Source organism: Lolium rigidum, chromosome 7 (assembly GCF_022539505.1).
Source record: "Lolium rigidum isolate FL_2022 chromosome 7, APGP_CSIRO_Lrig_0.1, whole genome shotgun sequence".
Classification (NCBI taxonomy): Eukaryota; Viridiplantae; Streptophyta; class Magnoliopsida; order Poales; family Poaceae; genus Lolium; species Lolium rigidum.
In genome coordinates this window covers 312563700-312583778 of record NC_061514.1, presented here as the reverse complement: position 1 = coordinate 312583778, position 20079 = coordinate 312563700, and the positions used below count along the sequence as shown (strand labels likewise).

The 20079-nt window shown below is 45.3% G+C and overlaps 1 protein-coding gene across 1 annotated transcript; it reads left to right on the top strand.

Annotated features, from left to right (window-relative positions):
* Nucleotides 1-14973: 14973 nt before the first annotated feature.
* On the top strand, nt 14974-16921 carry LOC124675075 (probable pectate lyase 4). Its single transcript, XM_047211143.1, has 5 exons — nt 14974-15391; nt 15463-15814; nt 16007-16217; nt 16312-16380; nt 16447-16921. The coding sequence occupies exons 1-5, from the start codon at nt 15121-15123 to the stop codon at nt 16669-16671; spliced, it is 1128 nt and encodes a 375-aa protein (XP_047067099.1). The 5' UTR covers nt 14974-15120; the 3' UTR covers nt 16672-16921.
* The last annotated feature ends 3158 nt before the right edge of the window (nt 16922-20079 follow it).

Below are 20079 nucleotides of genomic sequence, written 5' to 3'. Positions count from 1 at the left end.
CCCCCCGAGCCTTAATCAAGGCAAGAATACCGAGCAGGATGCACAGGTCGGCCGATCGGCTTCCTTCTACTGAACGTCGACGTTGATGTAAACCTTGAGCACATAGCCAGTAGGTCTTGGACTTGTGTAACTATACTAAAGTCGATGGCTGCGCATCGGCTTCGCTTCTTGCGAATTTTTTTTTTTATTTGGCCGATTTTTCTTAATCGGCCCCCAATGTTTCTCTGCACGCATGTTTACACACATTTACCTGCACATGTTCATCTGACTGTATGCCCCCCGAGCCGAATCTGCCAAATGACTGCAGATATCGGCTTTTATGGTTAGTCAGGGCACTGCACTTGCACATCGGCTTCGTAAAGATTCATGCTGACTTTCATCTGCCGACGCGGCCGCTGCCCAGTAGATCGTTGCTGAACACAAGCAAAATATGTGCTGAATATGCGGTGAAGATAATTTTGGCCGATTGCTGGAATCGGCCTCCATATCCATTGGAGCGCTGACTGAAGGTTCTATAATGCTCCTTCATAATTTTATAGAGCCGATCACAAGGATCAGCCTCGCCTTGTTTGCTCACTGGTGTGTTCTTGCTACTCGGTCAGGCTGGATAAAACCAACCCAACCTCTGACTTTATGCGCTTGCCGTCGTCCACCTTGAGTGCATCGTATAATCGTGGAGCACTAAGCTCCGTCGGAAGGACGAGCACCATGTTTGTGCCGGCCGATGTTTCATCATCGGCTTTCCTTTGTTTGGGGCGCCACTCCATTCTCCGTGGACGACCCTCTTCATCCGGGGTTCGCTGAACTTTTGCGGCCGGATCGAGGTCGTGCCTTCCTTAGCGTATGCAAGTATAACCTTTCGGCTTCCTCCGGGCCGCGCAAACGCTGAACCCTGCGCTTTGTGAACGGCTGAGTCCGTCGGGGCACCACCTTGGACGGTGGTACCTCGTCTTCTTCTTCTTCCGGTCCCTCGTCTTCGGAATCCTCAAGATCTGCCCACCGAGGGGACTCGGCACGTTTGCTCTTGTGGCGGGAGAGGCCCTAAGCGCTTGAACACGGACACGTTGGCTGCCTCCTTCTTCTTCTTGTTGCATTACGGGCAATTGCCGATTGTGGGCAATCGGCTCATTCCTGAATCCCAGCAGTGTCTGAAGAAGGGGCAGTCCCAGTGTCTGGCGTTGTCATCTTGCTCCCTTGATTTTTCCGTGGCACGGCGCTCGTGCTCCTCTTCATCGCGATCATGCCGACGATGTCTTCTGGCTTCTCTAGCCAGACGATCTCCTTCATCATCATAGTTGGACCGTCGGCGTTGGTCATACTGACTCACATATTTGTTGAGGAGGTGATCAGAGAGAGGTCGCTGATATCTTATGTTCTTCACCTCTCCCTCTGTGACGTAGCGCTTGCCATCATGATGGAGCCGATCGCGTGGAGCGGCCTCCTCTGTGTCCTTGCTATGAGAGCAGCTGCCCTCATCTCCATCTTTGCCAGAGTGGTTCCCAGGTCCTACCATGTTGATGCTGAACGAGGACCTGGCCGGCAACCTTCGAGGTAGGTGAACTTCTACCATGTTAACGGCGGGGAAGGGTTGGGTGTCGACCTTCATGGCGTACTTGGTTGAAAATTAGCCGCCCCTTCTCTATCGCCGCTTGGATGTGCCGACGCCACACCCCGCGGTCGTTGGTGGCATGGGAGAGCGAGTTGTGCCATTTGCGGTATGGCTTTCCGTTCAGCTCTTGCGCCGTGGGGAATTTGAGACCTTCGGGAATCGTCAGCTGTTTCTCCTTGAGCGGGAGGTCGAAGATTTGCTCGAGTCTTGGTCACGTCAAAATCAAATCCCACGGGTGGGCCTGGTGGCTTTACCCATTTGCAGGACACGGGGTTCCTCCCCGAGTCCATTCAGCCACTGCTACCTCTTGGTCTCCCGCAGGAACTTCGTCTTCCTCTCGCATCGACCGGGACTACCGCACGCTTGAACTTGTCTTGGTACAGGTCCGGGTGGCGCTGTTCATATGCTCGATAGTTTCGAACCATGTGCGCCGGCGAGGGATAATCTGCTTGGGAGGCCATGTCCTTGAGCTGTGTTGCAAGGCCCGCTACTGCCAACTCGACTCGCTTCCTTTTCGGTTATACGAACCGAATAACATCGGTTCCTAAGATTCTCGAAGCCGCTGGATGTACTCTGCCACCGTTTCTCCGCGCTTCTGACGTAGTTGTGCTAGATCGGCAATGCCGGACTCGGAAGCCTCTGAATGGTATTGCATATGGAACTGTTCTTCCAATTGCTTCCAAGACCGGATGGAGTCTGCTGGCAAAGAGGTGTACCATCCAAAAGCCGATCCCGTGAGGGACTGTGAGAAGAGCCTCACGCGTAGCTGATCCGACACTGAAGCCGGTCCTAGTTGCGCCAAATATCGGCCGACGTGCTCGATGGAGCTGGAGCCATCTGATCCACTGAATTTGGAGAAGTCAGGGAGCCGATATTTAGGTGGCAGCGGGATCATCTCGTACTCGTCGGGGTACGGCTTGGAATAGCCGATTGCCCTTCTTTTCGGCACCATGCCGAACTGGTCTCTCAGTATGGTACCGATCTGATCCGCTGTGCTGGCTGCAGGAGTTGCACTGCGAAGATTCGCCGGGGTGGCGTACTTAGCCAGCCATGTTTGCTTTTCCAGCTTCCGAGCCAACTGCAGGAGCTGAGCTGCGGAGGTTCGTCGGGGTGGCGTACTTAGTTAGCCACGTACGCTTCTCAAGCTCCGTCGCCGACGTTCCTCCCGTTTTCGCCGGAGTCCCCGATGTTGTGGCCTGGTTTGTGAGTGCCCGGTTGCCACAATCGGCACATACGTGCACGCGTATCCTTGAGGGATCTCCTTAGGCGCCTCGGTCAAGAACCGGTAGTCACTAGGGTCACCACCGATCTTGTAGACGACGAATGCCGGTGTAGCCGGCACTTCAGCCGGTGCTGCCAACGCATATGGCAGCGGTGGCCGGGACTGGAGTGGCAACTCTCCTTGATGCGTCCCGAGAGCTGGTCCTGACGGCGAGTACCGGTGGCTCATGATCTCCCGGATCACGCGCGAGCGACACGCTCCAACACGTTGACCGGGTTTTCGGAGTGGCGGTGTAGCGAGTGAGCCACCAAGTAGTTGATCTCCTGCCGCAGGCCCATGGTGCGTTCCTCCGACGGGGCAGAGAGGTCTATCCCATCGAGTGCACCTTGCGGTGAGAATCCCTTCCATCTGATGCCATGGGAACGGGTTCTGCGAAAAGAGCCGATGAGGTCGGCTTCGAGGGTGGCCTTGATCTCGTCATATCTCTTCTTGAGCTCGTCGGGCAGCTCCTCGTAGGTGATCGGCGTGCCGTCCGCCATCTCGGATGTAGATGGCGATGTGGTTGATGTAGACGATTGTCCCACCGGCGTGCCAGAATGTGTTGACTGCCAAAACCCACCGGCGGGCAGCGACGGTCAACACGGTAGAGCCGGGAAGAGCCTAGAGCTGCGGCTGGCTGAGACCCCTCCGAGCGACGGCCCGCAATGCTCTTCTGGTCACACGTCCGATGCGAAGTGCAAGGGCGTGCCACCTGACCTATACCTGGTCGGGAAGGTGATGGGGATGCCTCGCTTAGTTTCTGCATGGCATACACGTAAACATTAAATACGAGCCTCGATCGGCTCTCAGGTTATCCTGTGAATCGGCTCAAGGAGCCGATCCACCCATGATTCGTACGGGGTGCACGAATATATGGTGGTCCTGCTTGATCAAGATAAAGCTAATGAGATCTACGACGATTTAGGGTTTTCACCGCATAATCGGATCATCCTACTCCGGGTTGGGCCTCGCGGCCACGCACGGTGATCGTAAGCCGATCCTAAACAAGGCCTAAAAACCAACATGAAGTTGATCCTCGGAACATCCTGTTTAGGACTTGCGAACGCCACCCTACGTGCCGCTGGATCCTCCCCCCCTTTGTAAGGCCTAACTATTGCGGATATTAAACTAATCCTTGTAGAACAAGGAGCAATCGTAACGGATCAGATCTACTAAATAATGATCAAGCGGGTGCCGCCCCACACCCGAGATAGGTGTGAGGGCGGCTAGACATGCAAGGGTTGCACTACGTAAGCATGTTATACGAAGAACAATGCTAACCCTAACACATCTATGATAACTACGTTGCTCGCCATCAAAAGCGCTTCGATACGAGCAACGCATGAACAACGTGGAGCTTGTGCTGCCTAGATCGCAAGATGCGATCTAGGCAGCATGTCGCTACTCGATAGAAACCCTCGAGACGAAGGAGTTGGCGATGCACCGAGATTGGTTTGTTTTGGGTTGAACGTGAGTTGTTGTTTATTCCATAAACCCTAGGTACATATTTATAGTCCAGGGGACTTTCTAACGTGGGAATATCCCCACCGTGTACGAGACAAACTCTAACTTTTAATCTACGATACAATCTACTATAATTAAGGGTACACGGGCAATCTAGCCCAAATTCTCCGTGCAAGGCCGCTTCAGAGATCTTCCACGTGTAATCTCCCAAGCCCATCTCTCTGACGGCCCACCTCCTGATTTGACCAAAATCTGGTGATAACAATTTTCAGATAACAAATAGCTACAATTGGTATCAAGTAGACCACTATTGGATTATTTGTACCAAGAAGTTGGAAACAAATAGAATTTTGCTAGCCAAATAACAATGAACTATAATCATTTAATCGAAGGATTCACATTGGATGCCCACAAATAAGTGGATATACCACAAACATTCTTCGTGAGACCTTAGAAGAAGTACAAACCATAAGCTATACTTAGACCAATGGTTGGAAGAAAAGGAGTTGAAGACCATAAGAAAACTCTAAGGGGTAGAGTAAAGATTGAGTTGGGTATACAATAACTCAATACTTTAAGCCTGATAGAAGCAGAATGTCTGAAATGAGAGGAAGTTCGATCTTATTTTCATAAGATTGTTGAACATTACTTTCAGATAGATGTCAGACCAGAAGCCGAGGTTTATACCTCGAGGAAGTAAGAAGTGGACTATAACTTGAGAAAGTGAGTAAGATTTACTCAGAAGTACGATAGCTCAAGAAAACTAAGGTTAATGAAGTTGGACGAAGGAAATACCATAGACCAATAAATCCCAAGATGGCCAAAGAATGACGACGATTGAACATACCAATATCAAAGACTAATCGAATGATTCCATACATGGAACCTAAATAACCCAAAATAGTTATAGGTATCAACTATAAACCATGATTGGGTGGACTAAATGAGTCTAATCCATTCTTAGGAAAATAAACTATCACGACCATCTCCATGGTAAGTACCTTACCAAGTACCATTATTGCACTTTTGGTAGTAAGGGAAAACAAAGACCTAATTACCAATAAGGAGTATGTTATTAAATTAGTCTCCAGTCAAGACTAACAGCACCAGAAGAAGTCCTAATCATTGAATCTTCAATGGGAAAATGAAACAAGATTATAATATTGAAAGAAATCATGGAATTGAAGTAAGAAGCCATGGTTCAGAGAAAAGATCTTAAAGGATTCCAGGAAGAATCTGGACAAGGGATATATTCAATTATATCCAGTGAGATCACCACGGAGTTCGAGAAAAGTTTATGTCTGCCTAAGTCAGAACCACACTCCGGAAACGTGAGAGAGATCAAACTTCGAGGATGAAGTTTAGTTTAAGGGGTAGAGACTGTAATATCCCAGGTAATGGGGTTACAAAAATAGAGGAAACAGATGTGTGCATTGCATTCATGCATAGAAAATCTGGGGAATTTTCGCGCTTTAAAGTAAAACAGATCCACAGTAACTGAAGTTTCACTTGACCTTGGTGGAATTGAAGTAGCTCATCAAGTCAAGCGCTATAAACCTCAATGTGACTTTGTTAAAACCTTGTTTTGGGTAAAGATGATTTGATCTAAGGGGTTAGATCCAATGGAACTAATAATCAACACAACAACACTTTACTTAATGATCAATTGCTTGATCTTATAAAAGATTATAATATGGTAACCCTTGCCATAACATATGAACATCCATTCAATTGGAAATCAAGCAACAATAACTGGAGAAACTATTCTTCACTTATCTTCTCCATGTCTCAAACTAATCTATGATCCTACCATGAACCTCATGGTATTCATTCTACTTTAATCTTGGAAGCAAGACAAGGAGTTCCAACTAAGAAATATAGATTCTTCTCTATTACATATTATTATACAAACCTAGAGTGGTGAGAGTTCTATGTTAATTCTTAGAGAAGCAATGACAAGCTTTGAGCTAAACCTTGGATATACATCCAAGTATTCAAAACATTATCTTCAAGAGAAACCCTAGGATATTATCCAAGACAATTCCTAGAGAGATAAACCCTTTATATTTAACATAGACATTGATGATCACATCAATCTCTATGGAGCCTAACCTTAGGTTAATATTAAAGTCCTTCCCCAAATGAGAGAGAGACCACTCATACCAATCTTAGCTTTACCTATTTAAGAATAAAGGACAACCTTTGAACCAAAGTATTAGGAGGTTAACCATTTCATCTTGGAGTGGTGAGACAACCTAATATCTCATGAATAAGATTATATCCATGGATTGATAAGAAAAGGAGGAGATTAATTCAACCAAGATAGCCAAGTGGAGTTTCAGACTAAATACCTATTGAGATATTGTGAATACACCATAAACCCTAGAATAACTATTCCTATGAGAGAGAGCTCAAGTTATGGTGTTACACTCAAGCTAGTTGAGGCAACACTTGAATTTGAGGGAGAGAACTATTCCATATAACCAGATGATTAAATCATCATTCCTGGAGAAGTAATCTAAGTGAATATCACAGGCATTCTCCTGGGATATAAACTTTAGAGGCAACCATAGTAGGCCCATCCTAGAAACTGAAATAGAAGTACTATACCCTAGTTGATCAAGACAATGCTTGATCATAGAAGTGAGAAACTCATTTCATGAGAGATACTTTAGGAAGCCAAATCTTTGATCATTATCAATTGGGTAATGATCATAAACCCTAAGAACTTGAGGTAGAGATATTAAGAACAAGTTGATCATGCCTAATCCATGATCATGCTCTTGAGGTATGTGAGGATAAGTTAAATATTAATAAGATAAGTAGATATCACTCACCACATGAAATTATAGGGAGGTAACTAGTAAGCAAACCTAGGCTTATATCCCAACCTTAACTTGTGAACCACTTGGTGATCATAAGTAGAATCCTACCATATCTACTCCTCAATTAAAGAACCTAAGAAAACCTTAGAGTAAAACTCCATACTTAATATAGAGAGAAACCATCCATCCATATGACCAAAGTTAACTATAAAAAGAACTACAACCAATATAGTTACTAAAATGATAAGTTGGGGATAATAATAGAAGTTAATAGAAAGAAGATAAAACCAAGTCTCAAAGCCTTAGTAATTAGGGAAGCACATGAAATATTAAGCAAGTACCCACCTTATCATAGTTAGGGGTGATTAAACCCTAGCACATGCAATATGGTGTCATCCCATCTCTATAACCTAGAATTAAATCTCAACCCTTGTTTGAGTATCACTTGGGTGATCATAACTAAAACTTAAGCCACAACTAAGTTCCAAACCATATGCCCTTTGGTAAATAACATTAGAACCCTAGTACTGCACATTAATCAATTCTTATGCTTCAATTCTTGAACATAAGAAAAACCCTGTGCTACATTATATGGTTCAAACCATATATGTAGTGATCAACTATTTAATTTTGGTAACCAAGCACAACCATGATGGAACAATACCTACCCTAGATCCTTTCAAAGATAATAATAACATTAACTTTACAAGGGGGTTGTAATAGAAATCATAAAGCCCTAATAAAATGTTGCTCACATAAAATAATATGCAAGTGATTGATTCCTCAAATGGAAACCAAGACATAATAACAATCTCTGAAATACTTTGAGATGAAAGTACCCACTCTCATAGTTCTAAACAGAATTGATTGCATAATAGAAAGTGAATTAAAATAAAAATATAAGTTTATATTTAAAGGTTATTTTGAATAAGTTCACAAATATGCAAATAATCTGATATAAGATATGAATTCAAATAAAATAGTCAAACAATAGTCAGTATACTAAATCTTGAATGGATTAGCATAATTAAAAATATCTGCAAATATAATTGAATTCAAATTTGAGTTAAAATAGAAAATATACAATAGGAAAAATAAAAACAGAGAAAAAAAATGAGGGAAATACTTACCTGGCTGAGCAGCCCAGCACCACAAGCCACCGAGCCCAACAGCAGCCCATGGCCCAGCACCACTTCGTAGCCCAATACCCCTTCATCACAAAAAACTCGAGGACGAGCTCGTCCTCATCCCCTCCGTGCACTGGAGGCCACCGCGACGCCGTGTTCTCCTTCTCCCCCTCGCTGGCGCCTTCTCCTTCATCGGTGTCGTGACGAGGCACTCTTTGATGCCCTATAAAAACCCCAGCATGAACCCTAGCCGGACTTTCTTCCTCCCTGCTCCATTTCTTCCCTTTTGCCGAAACCCTAGTCGACAGGACTCCGGCCATCGCCGCCGATTGGGGAAGCCCCAGGCCCCGCCGTGACCACGGTCGTCACCGCCATGCTCGACATCATCACCGGGTAGGAGGAATCGAGCTGACGCGCCTCCTATCAATCGCACCAGGTCGTCTTCTCTGAAGCCGGCATCGAGCAATTCCGGCGAACCACAACTCCCCTTGCTACTCCGTCACGCCCTACAGCCTCCTAGTGAGCTCCCGCATCTCACCGTGCCCCTGGCCTGCTCGATTATGCCCTGTAGTGTCGCCTCGTCGCCGTTCCCTTTCCGCCGCCGCAGCACATCATCGCCGGCCATGCTCCAGTGACCGTATCGGGGCGGCGCCGCCACCTTATGGTTCAGCGCAACGCCCTAGGTCAGGCTAGCACCCACGCGCGCCCGCGGGAGAAGCCTAGCACCGGCGACCATCGGCCACTGGCCGTCGGCCAGCCATTCCCCTGCCACCTCGACGCCATAGTGGCGTCTGACGTGGACCTCTGGCCCACGAGTCAGTGTCTCTGTGGGTGTGAAGCCCGGGTAGGTTTAGTATTCTTTTATTTTGTTTCAATTTCATTAAATACTGAAACTTTGAAAACACTTAGAAAATTCATAAAAGCTAAGAAAAATATAAATGAGATATCAGAATTCTCAGAAAACTAAACTCTATCCAATAAAAATATAAAATGAAATTTTTATTTTTAATAAAAATTCAATTATTTATTACTGGTTAATTATGCCTTTTCCTTTAATTCTAAATACAATTAAAAAATTCAGAAATTAAGAAACCATTTATAAATTAAATAAAACCAGTAAGCAAATAAAGAAAACATGAAAACTAATTTTCTTTATTTGTTATTTTGTTAAATCATTATTAGAGAGATTTAAACCCTAATTAATAATTACCTTAATTATTAATACATTAAAAATAATAAGATATCAAATCCAATATTATTTTATTCCAAAGTTATTACTAATAACTTCAACTTTAAAAATGAAGTTATTAATCATAGAACTATATGGTAAATAGCAAACCCTAATTCCATATGGAATGATATTACAAACCTATCATTTCATGTGAAAACCAAAACCCTAATTCAATTAGGAACCCCCAAATCCATTACTTCATATGAACCCCAAATTATTTCCAAACCAAAAACCCTAAGTAACATGTGATCATGTTACTTCATTAGTAATCATAGATTCATATCTAGCAACTAAATACTAGTTCAAATTCACATAAAATATGGGAACCCTATCACTACTAATTAGCATCCCATGTGTTCATCTTCATCAGACCTAGATAATTAAGTAGGGTTAACCAAGTGTAAACCCTAGATCCTATTACCAAAGCCATCAGCATTATTTATCCCTATTTAGCATCACACCATTGTGATGAACCCTAATGGCAACCATACCTACTAATTGACATTACATAACCCTGTTCCACTAAACCTATCAGTATGAGATAATTATTAATCATCCTATTTAGGAAACCACCAATCCTTACTTAGTAGATCCAATAGCAAACCCTAGACAACCTCAACCCTAATTGATATACTTCTTATTACTTAAGAAGTATGTTCTTCAAAAGTTATTCTTTTGAAGTAAATAAAGAATCATCACCAACCCTGCTTATAAGGACCTATCAACTTTAGCTAGCTATCACCAACAAGATGAACCCAACTTTGTTGAGATCCATCTAATACTTACTCCAGCAACTACATGAAACCATAGCCAACCATAGAACCCCAACCTAATTATCATACTTGTCTTTATTAAAGAACATGTTCTTCAAAAGTTATTCTTTTGAAATATATAATAAGTAATCATCAACCATGCACTATAGGACTTAAAATTGACAACTGCTGTTTACTTATTATACAAATATTATTCCTGGGTGTGTATGATTGTTACTATGCATTTTACACCTGCTTAGGATTCTAAAACCACACAAACCTGAATAAGAACCTTGTATGTGAATCACTCTAAAAGTGCAACACACCCTAAACCAATCATTACCACTCACTAATCCTAATTCATCGGGGTTAGGACACGCTTAGAACGATTGCATCTCATACTTATGCATTATTGCATCCTTGCCAATCTTTTAAACATCGTCCTCACGGACGATGATGCTATTTCAGAATTTGGAGTTATTGCGTATCGAAGACCTTGCCTGCATAATCTTGCAGTCAAGAAAGTCAAGTTCATCACTTGCTCATGTCATTTGAGTATTTCTATCAAATTACTTGCAAAGTACTATGGTTATCACTATTGCATAAAAACCAAAACCACTATTTTCATAACTATGAATATGACTATGTGGTTGGCAATGGAACCATGGATTGTGTTGAAATGGTGGAGGTTCCATTGCAAGGGTTTATATCCATCTAGGATTAAACAACAAATGTCACCAGTGATTCTTGTGCCGTAATAACCGTGTTAACCATAAGATCCGGAGTGGGACGGAATAGTCAAAAGTGTTTCCACCTCTCGTTCATCAACGGATGCTCATTACCGGGTGCACATGATCTTGCGAGACTTGATGCAGGGGTGGGAACCCGTAGAAGTCCCAACGGTAATGAGGTCTATGATGGGTTGCAACTGCCGGCGTAGGAATGTATGGTAGAGCCTCGCATTGACGTCGTGGTCGGAGTCCACCCTGAAATCTATGGGAATAATGGGGCCGGCGTGGACCCAGGGTCGGAGTTTGCAGCAAAGGGTGGGTGTTCGAGGTAGCGGAGGAACATGATTGGCTAGACCTTATACCGAGCCTCACACCATAGGAAGTGTGGACGGGTCATTCCCGGTTGGCACCAAGGTTAAGATCTCTTATGGGTAAAGCAACACACCTCTGCAGAGTGTAATGAACCGTGACCTGTCACTCCCTGTTCCGGGATATGGAACTGCGAACGCTGCCGGAAGGAGCTCCATGAAGTTCTAGTAAACCGGTGAAGGCCGACGGACATAGTTCTTCCGAATAAAAGCAACCTTTTGAAGAAATGGTTATGAAAACTTGCATTGGTATTAGACTTTCTGGTCTAATGTTGTAGCTAGTGCATTAAACACCTCTTTCCTATAATGAACTTGTTGAGTACGCTCGTACTCATCCCACTCTTAAATCCCCTGCTTAGATATGGAGGCATTGAAGGAGGATCTACAGTGCAACTCGAAGACCGAGGAGTCAACAACTACTTCAAGATACAGGACCCTGTCAGAGGAGTCAGATGCCACATCCATCAAGGAGAAAACCTAGTTTAGCCATAGAAGGGAACTAGCTTCCTAAACCTAGCTCCTATTTAGATAGAATCTATTCTTAGCCTCTATAGCTAGTTAAATACTCTACAAATAGAGTTCGTGATAGGATTAGACTACGAGTCGTTCTTCTGGAGTTATCTGCAGTTTTACCTCATTGTAAAGTAGGAGGCTGTGCTGATCTTATGTAATAGAGTCAGTGTTGTAATTCTATAGACATGCCTTGGACCCGCATATGTTTCTGTTGTACCACTCTGAGCGATATAATACTAGTGGAACGTTGTTTCATTGGAGTTATATCAGACTTGCATACTACACCATGCAGTGGTATGCCGGGTCACCACAATCATATCTTTTGGAGAGAGGTTAAAACCTTACATGGTTTGCATCATCTTTATTGGACGTTCTTGGTTCTTATCCATGTGATGTTTTAGAGTTTGTTTTTATACTCATAACAAGCTCTAGCTCATCGAAAACGTACTTTGCACGAAAATTTTGTTGTGTTTTCGATGTTGAAGTTTTTACCGGTTAGTTTTTTGGAGAGGTCAAACCTTTATCCATTTGTTGTTATCCTCCCTTGATGGAATATGGTGGTTCTCTACATTATCTTGTATATTCCATTTCTAACTTTGAAACGAGCCTAAGATCATCAATATCGGAATCCAGATGCAAAAGTTCCTATAATTTTTGTAAACAGTTTTCTGGACAAATTGGGTGGCCAAAACTTCCGGCCATACGGCTGCTACTACCAACCCTGAAAGTACCACCTTACTTTCGGTCAAGTTCCGGAAATGCATTTTTAAGTTGATGAAGAGTAATGAGAGCTTTTTGGACCTTCCCAGAAGTTGGTCGGAAGTTAACTCGTACTACCTGCCCAACTTCCGCCCAACACCTCATATCTTTTTGGGATTTCTATTTTCACGCCATTGGTTTCTTAGTTGTACTTAGTTTCCCCATGCTCTAAATTTTCTCTCACTTTTGTCCTTGCGATTGTCTGAAACTCTCACAAAGATCTCAAACGACAGTTGCCGTCAGGTTGACCGTTATGCTAACGTGTGGGGCATGTCGTTGGGGCAGCGCAGGGTCGAGACGTGCGCACGCCCAAGCAGTTTTTATTGCACTTTTTTCCTCTCACTCTCGCTAAAAGTTTTTTGTCTCTCCCTTGCTCATCTCCTTCATTTTTTGCCCAAATTTATTCCTTTCTTAGAGCATCTCTAGCAGAGCTCGTAAAAGTGCAAACCAAAAAACTCGAGTTCAGATTTCTGAAAACGTATTTACGGGTCATAAAACAGCTGGCGTAGAACAGATCCTGTAAACTAAAATTGAAAAACGGAATATTCGAAAAGTAATTATCTTCTTCATAAGAGCTGTCTGCGTGCTGCCTAGATCTCCCAGCGCCGCCGCCGCCCAAGCAGCAAAGTACCTAAAAACTAGGCACTCGCAAGCAGCTAGTACATGCGCCTAAGCAGAGAATCATCTAGCACCTAAGCAGCAAAGCATCTAGCAGGCATGCGCAAGCAGCAAAGCCAGATTCATCCAGGCAGCTCAGCCTCGTCCAGGCAGCTTGGCCTCGCACACGCGCGAGCAGCAAAGCAAAGCTAGTACATGCGTCCAGCCGCGACCAGGCACTGCTCCAGCGAACTGATTCGTCGGGATTCATCGGGAATTGGTGGCCACGCATCATTCCAGCGAACCTCTCCGTCGATCTCCTCGACAAGACACCACCTAGCTAGCAAAATTCGTCAGAAATTAACATAGAAGATATGGTTGGAATTAGAGCGGGCTCACGGGATGTTTGATTGGTGATGTATAATTTTAGCAAAGCAGCCAGAAATCGGCAGCTGGAGGCGGTTGGACGGACGGCGGCGTTGGAGGCGTGGTGAGAAACCCGTTCAGTTTTGGGCCTGTAAACCGCCCTTCGGTCTGTATTAATAGAGGTCGAGTGTGAAATTTTTCGGGCCCCTGAAAAAAAGTTCGGACCGGGCAGCGAGTTCAGTCTCTGTTCTGCGCCACTTTCGATCTGAACCCGTAAATCGGCCGGAAAAATACGGTTCCGGCGTGGTTTACGGGCTCTGTTAGAGTTGTTCTTACCCCATTCATTCCTTTTGGCATCATTTTTGCCCAATATGATAGCAAATCTAGAGCAAATAATTGATACCACACCAGCAACATACATTAAGAAAACAAAATAATGAAGATAAGCTTCTCACAGCATCCAACATAGCATATATAGATTACCGATAGATCCAACAACACTACATTTACAACCAACACAAACATATGTTGCCCCGTTCACCACATATGTTGCTTACAGCAGCCAACACACACATGTTACATTTGCAGATGTAGCTAGGATTTAAGCTTTTTGTTGATGCAATTGTCACAGACGGAGAATTCAATAGGCCCATTCGACTTGCGCAGGTGAATCACAAGGGTCTTGTGATGAGCCATGAACGAAAACACGTTCACGACCGTTCACACATTATGGCGAGAGGAGCCAAGGGCTTCGGCATGGTTCAAGAAGCAGTTGAAGTCCGTGGCGCCGAGATGCGTCTTACAGAAGGGGCACATGTAGACGCCTCCAGCAAAGTTTATTTTTAAGATGTATTATGCAAAATCTTTGGGATGGGAAATACTCAAAATATCTTTGTACTTACATATATGGGTGTAGGTGTTTCTTTCACCGTCCGTTTTGCTTTGAGACTTAGATAAAAGGAGAAGAAAGAAATGAATCTTTTCAACCAACAAAGCGAGTGGGAATCTCGATGAATAATCAATGGTCCAGAACGCACCCACACTCATGCGCGTGTGTACAAAATTACATCAAACAACTTTTTTCACTTAAAAACATAATTTGATATTGTACTATATTTGTATCCATATTAGCTGGTCCACATTTACGTTTATTAATATCTGGTCCATGGTGGTACTAGCAAGAAAATGATTTAAATGATAATGGGGTCTATCTAAATAATTGGGTAGATGCACATTAAATGGTGAAATTTGACCCACCGGGAGTGAGAGCTACATAGCATCATACTATAATTTAAGAAAACAAAGAAAAATACAGAGAAAAAAAAAGAAACAGCAAGGAAATATGCATATGCACTGGCTTTCAAAAAATAGAGAAAAGAAAGAAAAAGACTTGGTTGAGTGCTGAGAGAGTGTGCGTTTGGATTCGTCTCCAAATTTGGTGAAATCCAACCCAGTGCAGCCCGATCTACGCGGCGGCACGGGCGCTCGGCCTAATTTCGTCGACCCTCGTTCCTGTCATGGGCGCCTCCTCTTTCTCCCGCCTCTGCTGCTGCTGGATCTCCTCCAGCCCCGCCTCCCGCCCTCCGCCTCCTGCCGCCGCCGCCGCAGCCTACCTCCCCTGCCCTCACATGGAGCCGCACCCGGAGGCCCACCGCCCCTGTCACCCGCGGCTGCCGTACGCCGACGCCGACCGCACCCTCCGCGCGCTCGCCGCCGGCGCCGAGGGCTTCGGCCGCCACGCCGTCGGCGGCCTCCACGGCGCCCTCTACCACGTCACCTCCCTCCAAGGTCTCCCCCTCCCGCCCTTCCCACCTATCACTCTCCCCAAATTTCACAACTTTAACCGGCCGATCTTGCAGATGACGGGCACGGGACGCTCCGGGAGGCGTGCCGCGCCAAGGAGCCGCTGTGGGTCGTCTTCGAGGTCTCCGGCACCATCCACCTCCAGACCTACCTCCGGGTCTCCTCCCACAAGACCATCGACGGCCGCGGCCAGCGCGTGAAGCTCGCCGGCAAGGGCCTCCAGCTCAAGGACTGCCACCACGTCATCGTCTGCAACCTCGAGTTCGAGGGCGGCCGCGGCCACGACGTCGACGGCATCCAGATCAAGCCCAACTCCACCAACATCTGGATCGACCGCTGCTCACTCGCCGACTACGACGACGGGCTCATCGACATCACGAGGCAGAGCACCGACATCACCGTCTCAAGGTACCTTTATGTGTACTCTTTGTCCTTGTCCCTGTTTGATTTCTCTGAATAACTTCACGGCAATCTTCAGTGATTTTGTTAAACGGACGCTATGTTAACCAATAGTTGTGCCTTCCTATGTGACTTTACTGATTTTGCTAAATGGAAGCTATGTTAACTAGCTGTGTCTGTCTATGTGACTGCATTGCGCAGATGCCACTTCGCAAGGCATGACAAGACGATGCTGATCGGCGCAGACCCCACGCACGTCGGCGACAGATGCATCAGGGTCACCATCCACCATTGCTTCTTCGACGGCACACGGCAGAGGCACCCGCGCCTACGGTTCGGCAAAGTTCACCTCTACAACAATTACACCAGGAACTGGGGCATTTACGCTGTCTGCGCCAGCGTCGAAGCTCAGGTAACTCATTTACGCGCGGTTTCATATGCTTGGAATCGACAACATTCAGAGATCATCATTTTAATGAAGTAGCAAACACCTCTGCCGTTTGCAGATTGTGTCTCAGTCTAACATATACGAAGGAGGAGAGAAGAAGACGGTTTTCAAATACATGCCAGAAAAGGTACTTCAGTTCAGCTTCTTGCACATTGAGCACTTGCAGAGCTGACTAGTGTGTTTGCCGGTGCAGGCTGCTGACAGGGAAGAAACAGCGGCTGGGTCGATCAGGTCGGAAGGCGACGCGTTTCTTCATGGGGCGCTGCCGTGCCTAGTCGACGGCCCAGGCGTCGAGAGCGTCTTCAGGCCGGAGGATTACTACGACAAGTGGACCATGGAGGCGGCATCGCCGGCTCTCAAGGAGGTTATTCAGCTCTGCGCTGGGTGGCAACCTGTGCCCAGGCCCCTTGACTGCTAACGCAGTAACGGAATTCAGGTTCAGGTCCAAGCGCTGCAAACCAAGACCCATGACGGTTCATTCTGTCACGTAATTGTTTCGTCTTCTCACTCCTCTCCTAGGATTGTATTAAACATTTAGCGTGTGATATGAATTATGATGGATCTTGAACGACTAGAACATGTAAAATATCTTGTAGAAAAATATTCCTCTAGTGGAGCAAAGGATGTTCTCATTAAATCAGTGATACAAGCCATTACTACCTACTCCATATGAGTGTGTTCAAAACTTCAAATTCTCAAAGGGACTGTGTGAAGATCTCATGAAATTGACAAGAGACTTCTGGTGGGGTGATAAAAATGAGAGGAGAAGAATGCATTGGATGAGCTGGGATAAAGTTACGAGAAGAAAAGGGTAGGGCGGAATGGGTTTCAGTGATCTCCATTTATTCAATCAAGCATTGTTGGCTAGATAGGCTTGGAGACAGGTTACTAAAAGCAAAATACTACCCAAATGGAGAGTTAACAGTACTGCTTTTATTAGGAACTCATCACCCTGTTGGCAAGGTATCATGTACGGTCTCGAGCTCCTGAAAAAGGGCATATTATGGCATATCGGAAACGGGAAGAAAGTTAGGATTTGGAGAGATCATTAAATCCCAAGGGGAGACATGAAAGTCACTGCAAACTTGACAAACTCGAGATTTAGACAAGTAGATAAGCTTATAAATCACGAGGACCGGTCATGGAAGGAAGATTTGGTAAGGAAAAAAATTATGCCTCATGATGCCGAGGAAATACTCAAAATTCTCTTGCCACGAATTGACGAGGATGATTTCATATCTTAGATCCAAAAAAAACATGGCATGTTTACAGTGAAGAGTGCCTATAACCTGGCCTTTGATCTCAGATCCAATAATCATCAAACTCAAATGGAAATCTGAATGGGGATAGAAGTCTATGGAATACTATTTAGAGTGCAAATGTACCTCCCAAAGTAAAGATATTCACCTGGAAGTTAGCTACTAAGCATCTAGCTTCCAGATCCGGTTTCTTGTTTTTGGGCTGGACTTTCTCCATCCTGATCAACATCAACTGGGCGCCCGATGGGCCGTATGCCACCATCACCATCTGTGGGCCACCCGGGTTTGCCGGACCTAGCCACTGTCGATGGTACACCCATGAAGTATACCCACAACACCGCCCTTGCTGCTCACCTACGTCGTCGAACTCTCCCGCGCCGGTCGCCCTCCCTCGCGCCGCTCCCCCTCCCAACTGCGAAGATTGGAATTTTCTCTCCAAGGTTTGAATTTTTTGTGTAATACATGGCCACTGCCTTGCTTCCCGATGCCGCCGTGCTGGATTTGGGAGCAGCGCTGGCCGATATGCTCATGGATGATGAGGAGAAGCTCTAGGTCGAGGGAAATGTTGGGGAGCTCGTCGAGAACCCCGTGATGAAGACGACGAAGAGGGCTGTGGCGGCCTTGAACAGCCTCATCACCTGCACTGTGGAGCGCATCAAGACGGCCGTCTCCAGCGCCGGCAGCTCTCCGCAGTATCTTGGCTGAATTGAACAATCTTCCTATGTTTGTATCAGAGGTAAGTCAACAGCGAAGCAACTTGCAATTGAAACTGTTAATGGACATTAATTTGCCGGTTCTCTCTGAGTTCTCATTGGTTTTCTTCGGGAAGGATGCAGGAGCAGAATTTTTTGGAGCATTAATCAGTGGGAGGTCAAGAGCGCACCTCAGATTCTCTTTGCCATGTGGTGCTATACCCATCTGCTCTCGGAGATAAATCAGTTCTCGTGAGCAGAACATTATTTCTAGTGTTCTTTTGCTCCAGAATTGGTGATGTGTGGTGTGTGGCCGTGTGCTATAGTCTTGGTGGGTAGTACTGGAGTATGATCTATTGAGGAGTAACTTGCTTAGCATTTTAGTACTGAAACCAGAGTGAGGAGTAACTTGCTTAGCATTATATTGAGAAATTGTTAGCAAAATAACAGTTTGTTGCCATTGCTTCCAGCTAGTTCAGTGCAAGTTTTAATAGGTTACCTAGAACAGTTTAGCTGTGGCAAGGAGTAGCTGAAACTAAAACTGAACCTGAACCTTGCTTGCACTGTAAAGATTTGTAAAACGACTTCACACTTTTCTGAAACTGAATACACAATGTAGATAGGAAATTATGCCATACTTCACATAGATATCGGAAATTATCAGAAGTTGTCAATATATATTCAATCATACATAATGTTGTCTGCATTCCCAAACACACTAGGACTAGGCACTGAAATAGAAAATCTACTGTCAAGTTCAAGGAGTAGATTACATTTAGCTGCATCAGAATGATACAGGATCACGTTGACCAACATCTTGTTTTAGCATCCCCTGCTGACCATTTTATAGGGTATAGGAGTTACCAATATTTTTCCATTAACATGTTCTAAATGATATGGTCAAATAAAAACTAAATTTAAAAGGGTGTACTCTTCAACAAAGTGTTGTGCAGTTGAGTATTTTTGTTAAAATGAAGTTGGTGTTACAGGATTGAGAATCTGAAGCTTATGCTAAGAACGGTGTTGAGGTTTGGAAGCTCCGGAACAGAAAAATGGAATCAGTTTTGTCTAGGTAATATGCTATCGCAGTATGTCCTTTTTTTTTTTTTTTTTGCGAAGAAAACATCCAATCTATTCATCAACAATCAAGGCGATACAAAGAACACCAGAAGCAATAAGAATTACATCTAGGTCCGAAGACCACCTAGCGACGACTACAGACACTAGAGCGAGCCGAAGGCGCGCCGCTGCCATCACCCCTCCATGATCGGAGCCGGGCGAATCTTGTTGTAGAAGACAGGTCGGGAAGTCGTCGTGCTACGGCCACGAGAGGACCAGCGCACCAGCACACGGCAACCGCCGCCGATGAAGAGATGCATAGATCGGAAGCCTCTAATTTTCTGACACACAAACGGAGACGAACGACGATCGGATCCAACCGGATCCACCGCGGACACACACCGGCCAGATCTGACGAGATCCACCAGAGACAAACCTCCACACCCCCTCCAACAACGCTAGGGACGTCGTTGGAGCGGAGGCTGGGTGGGGGGAACCTTATTCCATCTTCAAAGAGCAGCCGCCGCCTGATCTCTCCAAAGAAGACGCAAAACCTAGCAAAACACAAAAAAAACCGTGAGGATGGAGCCCTCCCGCCGGCAGGGACCGGGAACCACCACGCGACCATGGCTCTGAGGCCACGGAGGCGGGCGGCCCGGAGGCGCCGCCGGCAGGAGGCGGAGATCCCGATCGCAGTATGTCCTTGACATTGTTATTTCATTTTGCACTCAGTGTTGTGCATCTGGTCCAATTTTCCTTGAATTTCATTTGACACGGTTCAAAAGTAATTAAGACTGTTCATATGCTCATAGGTAA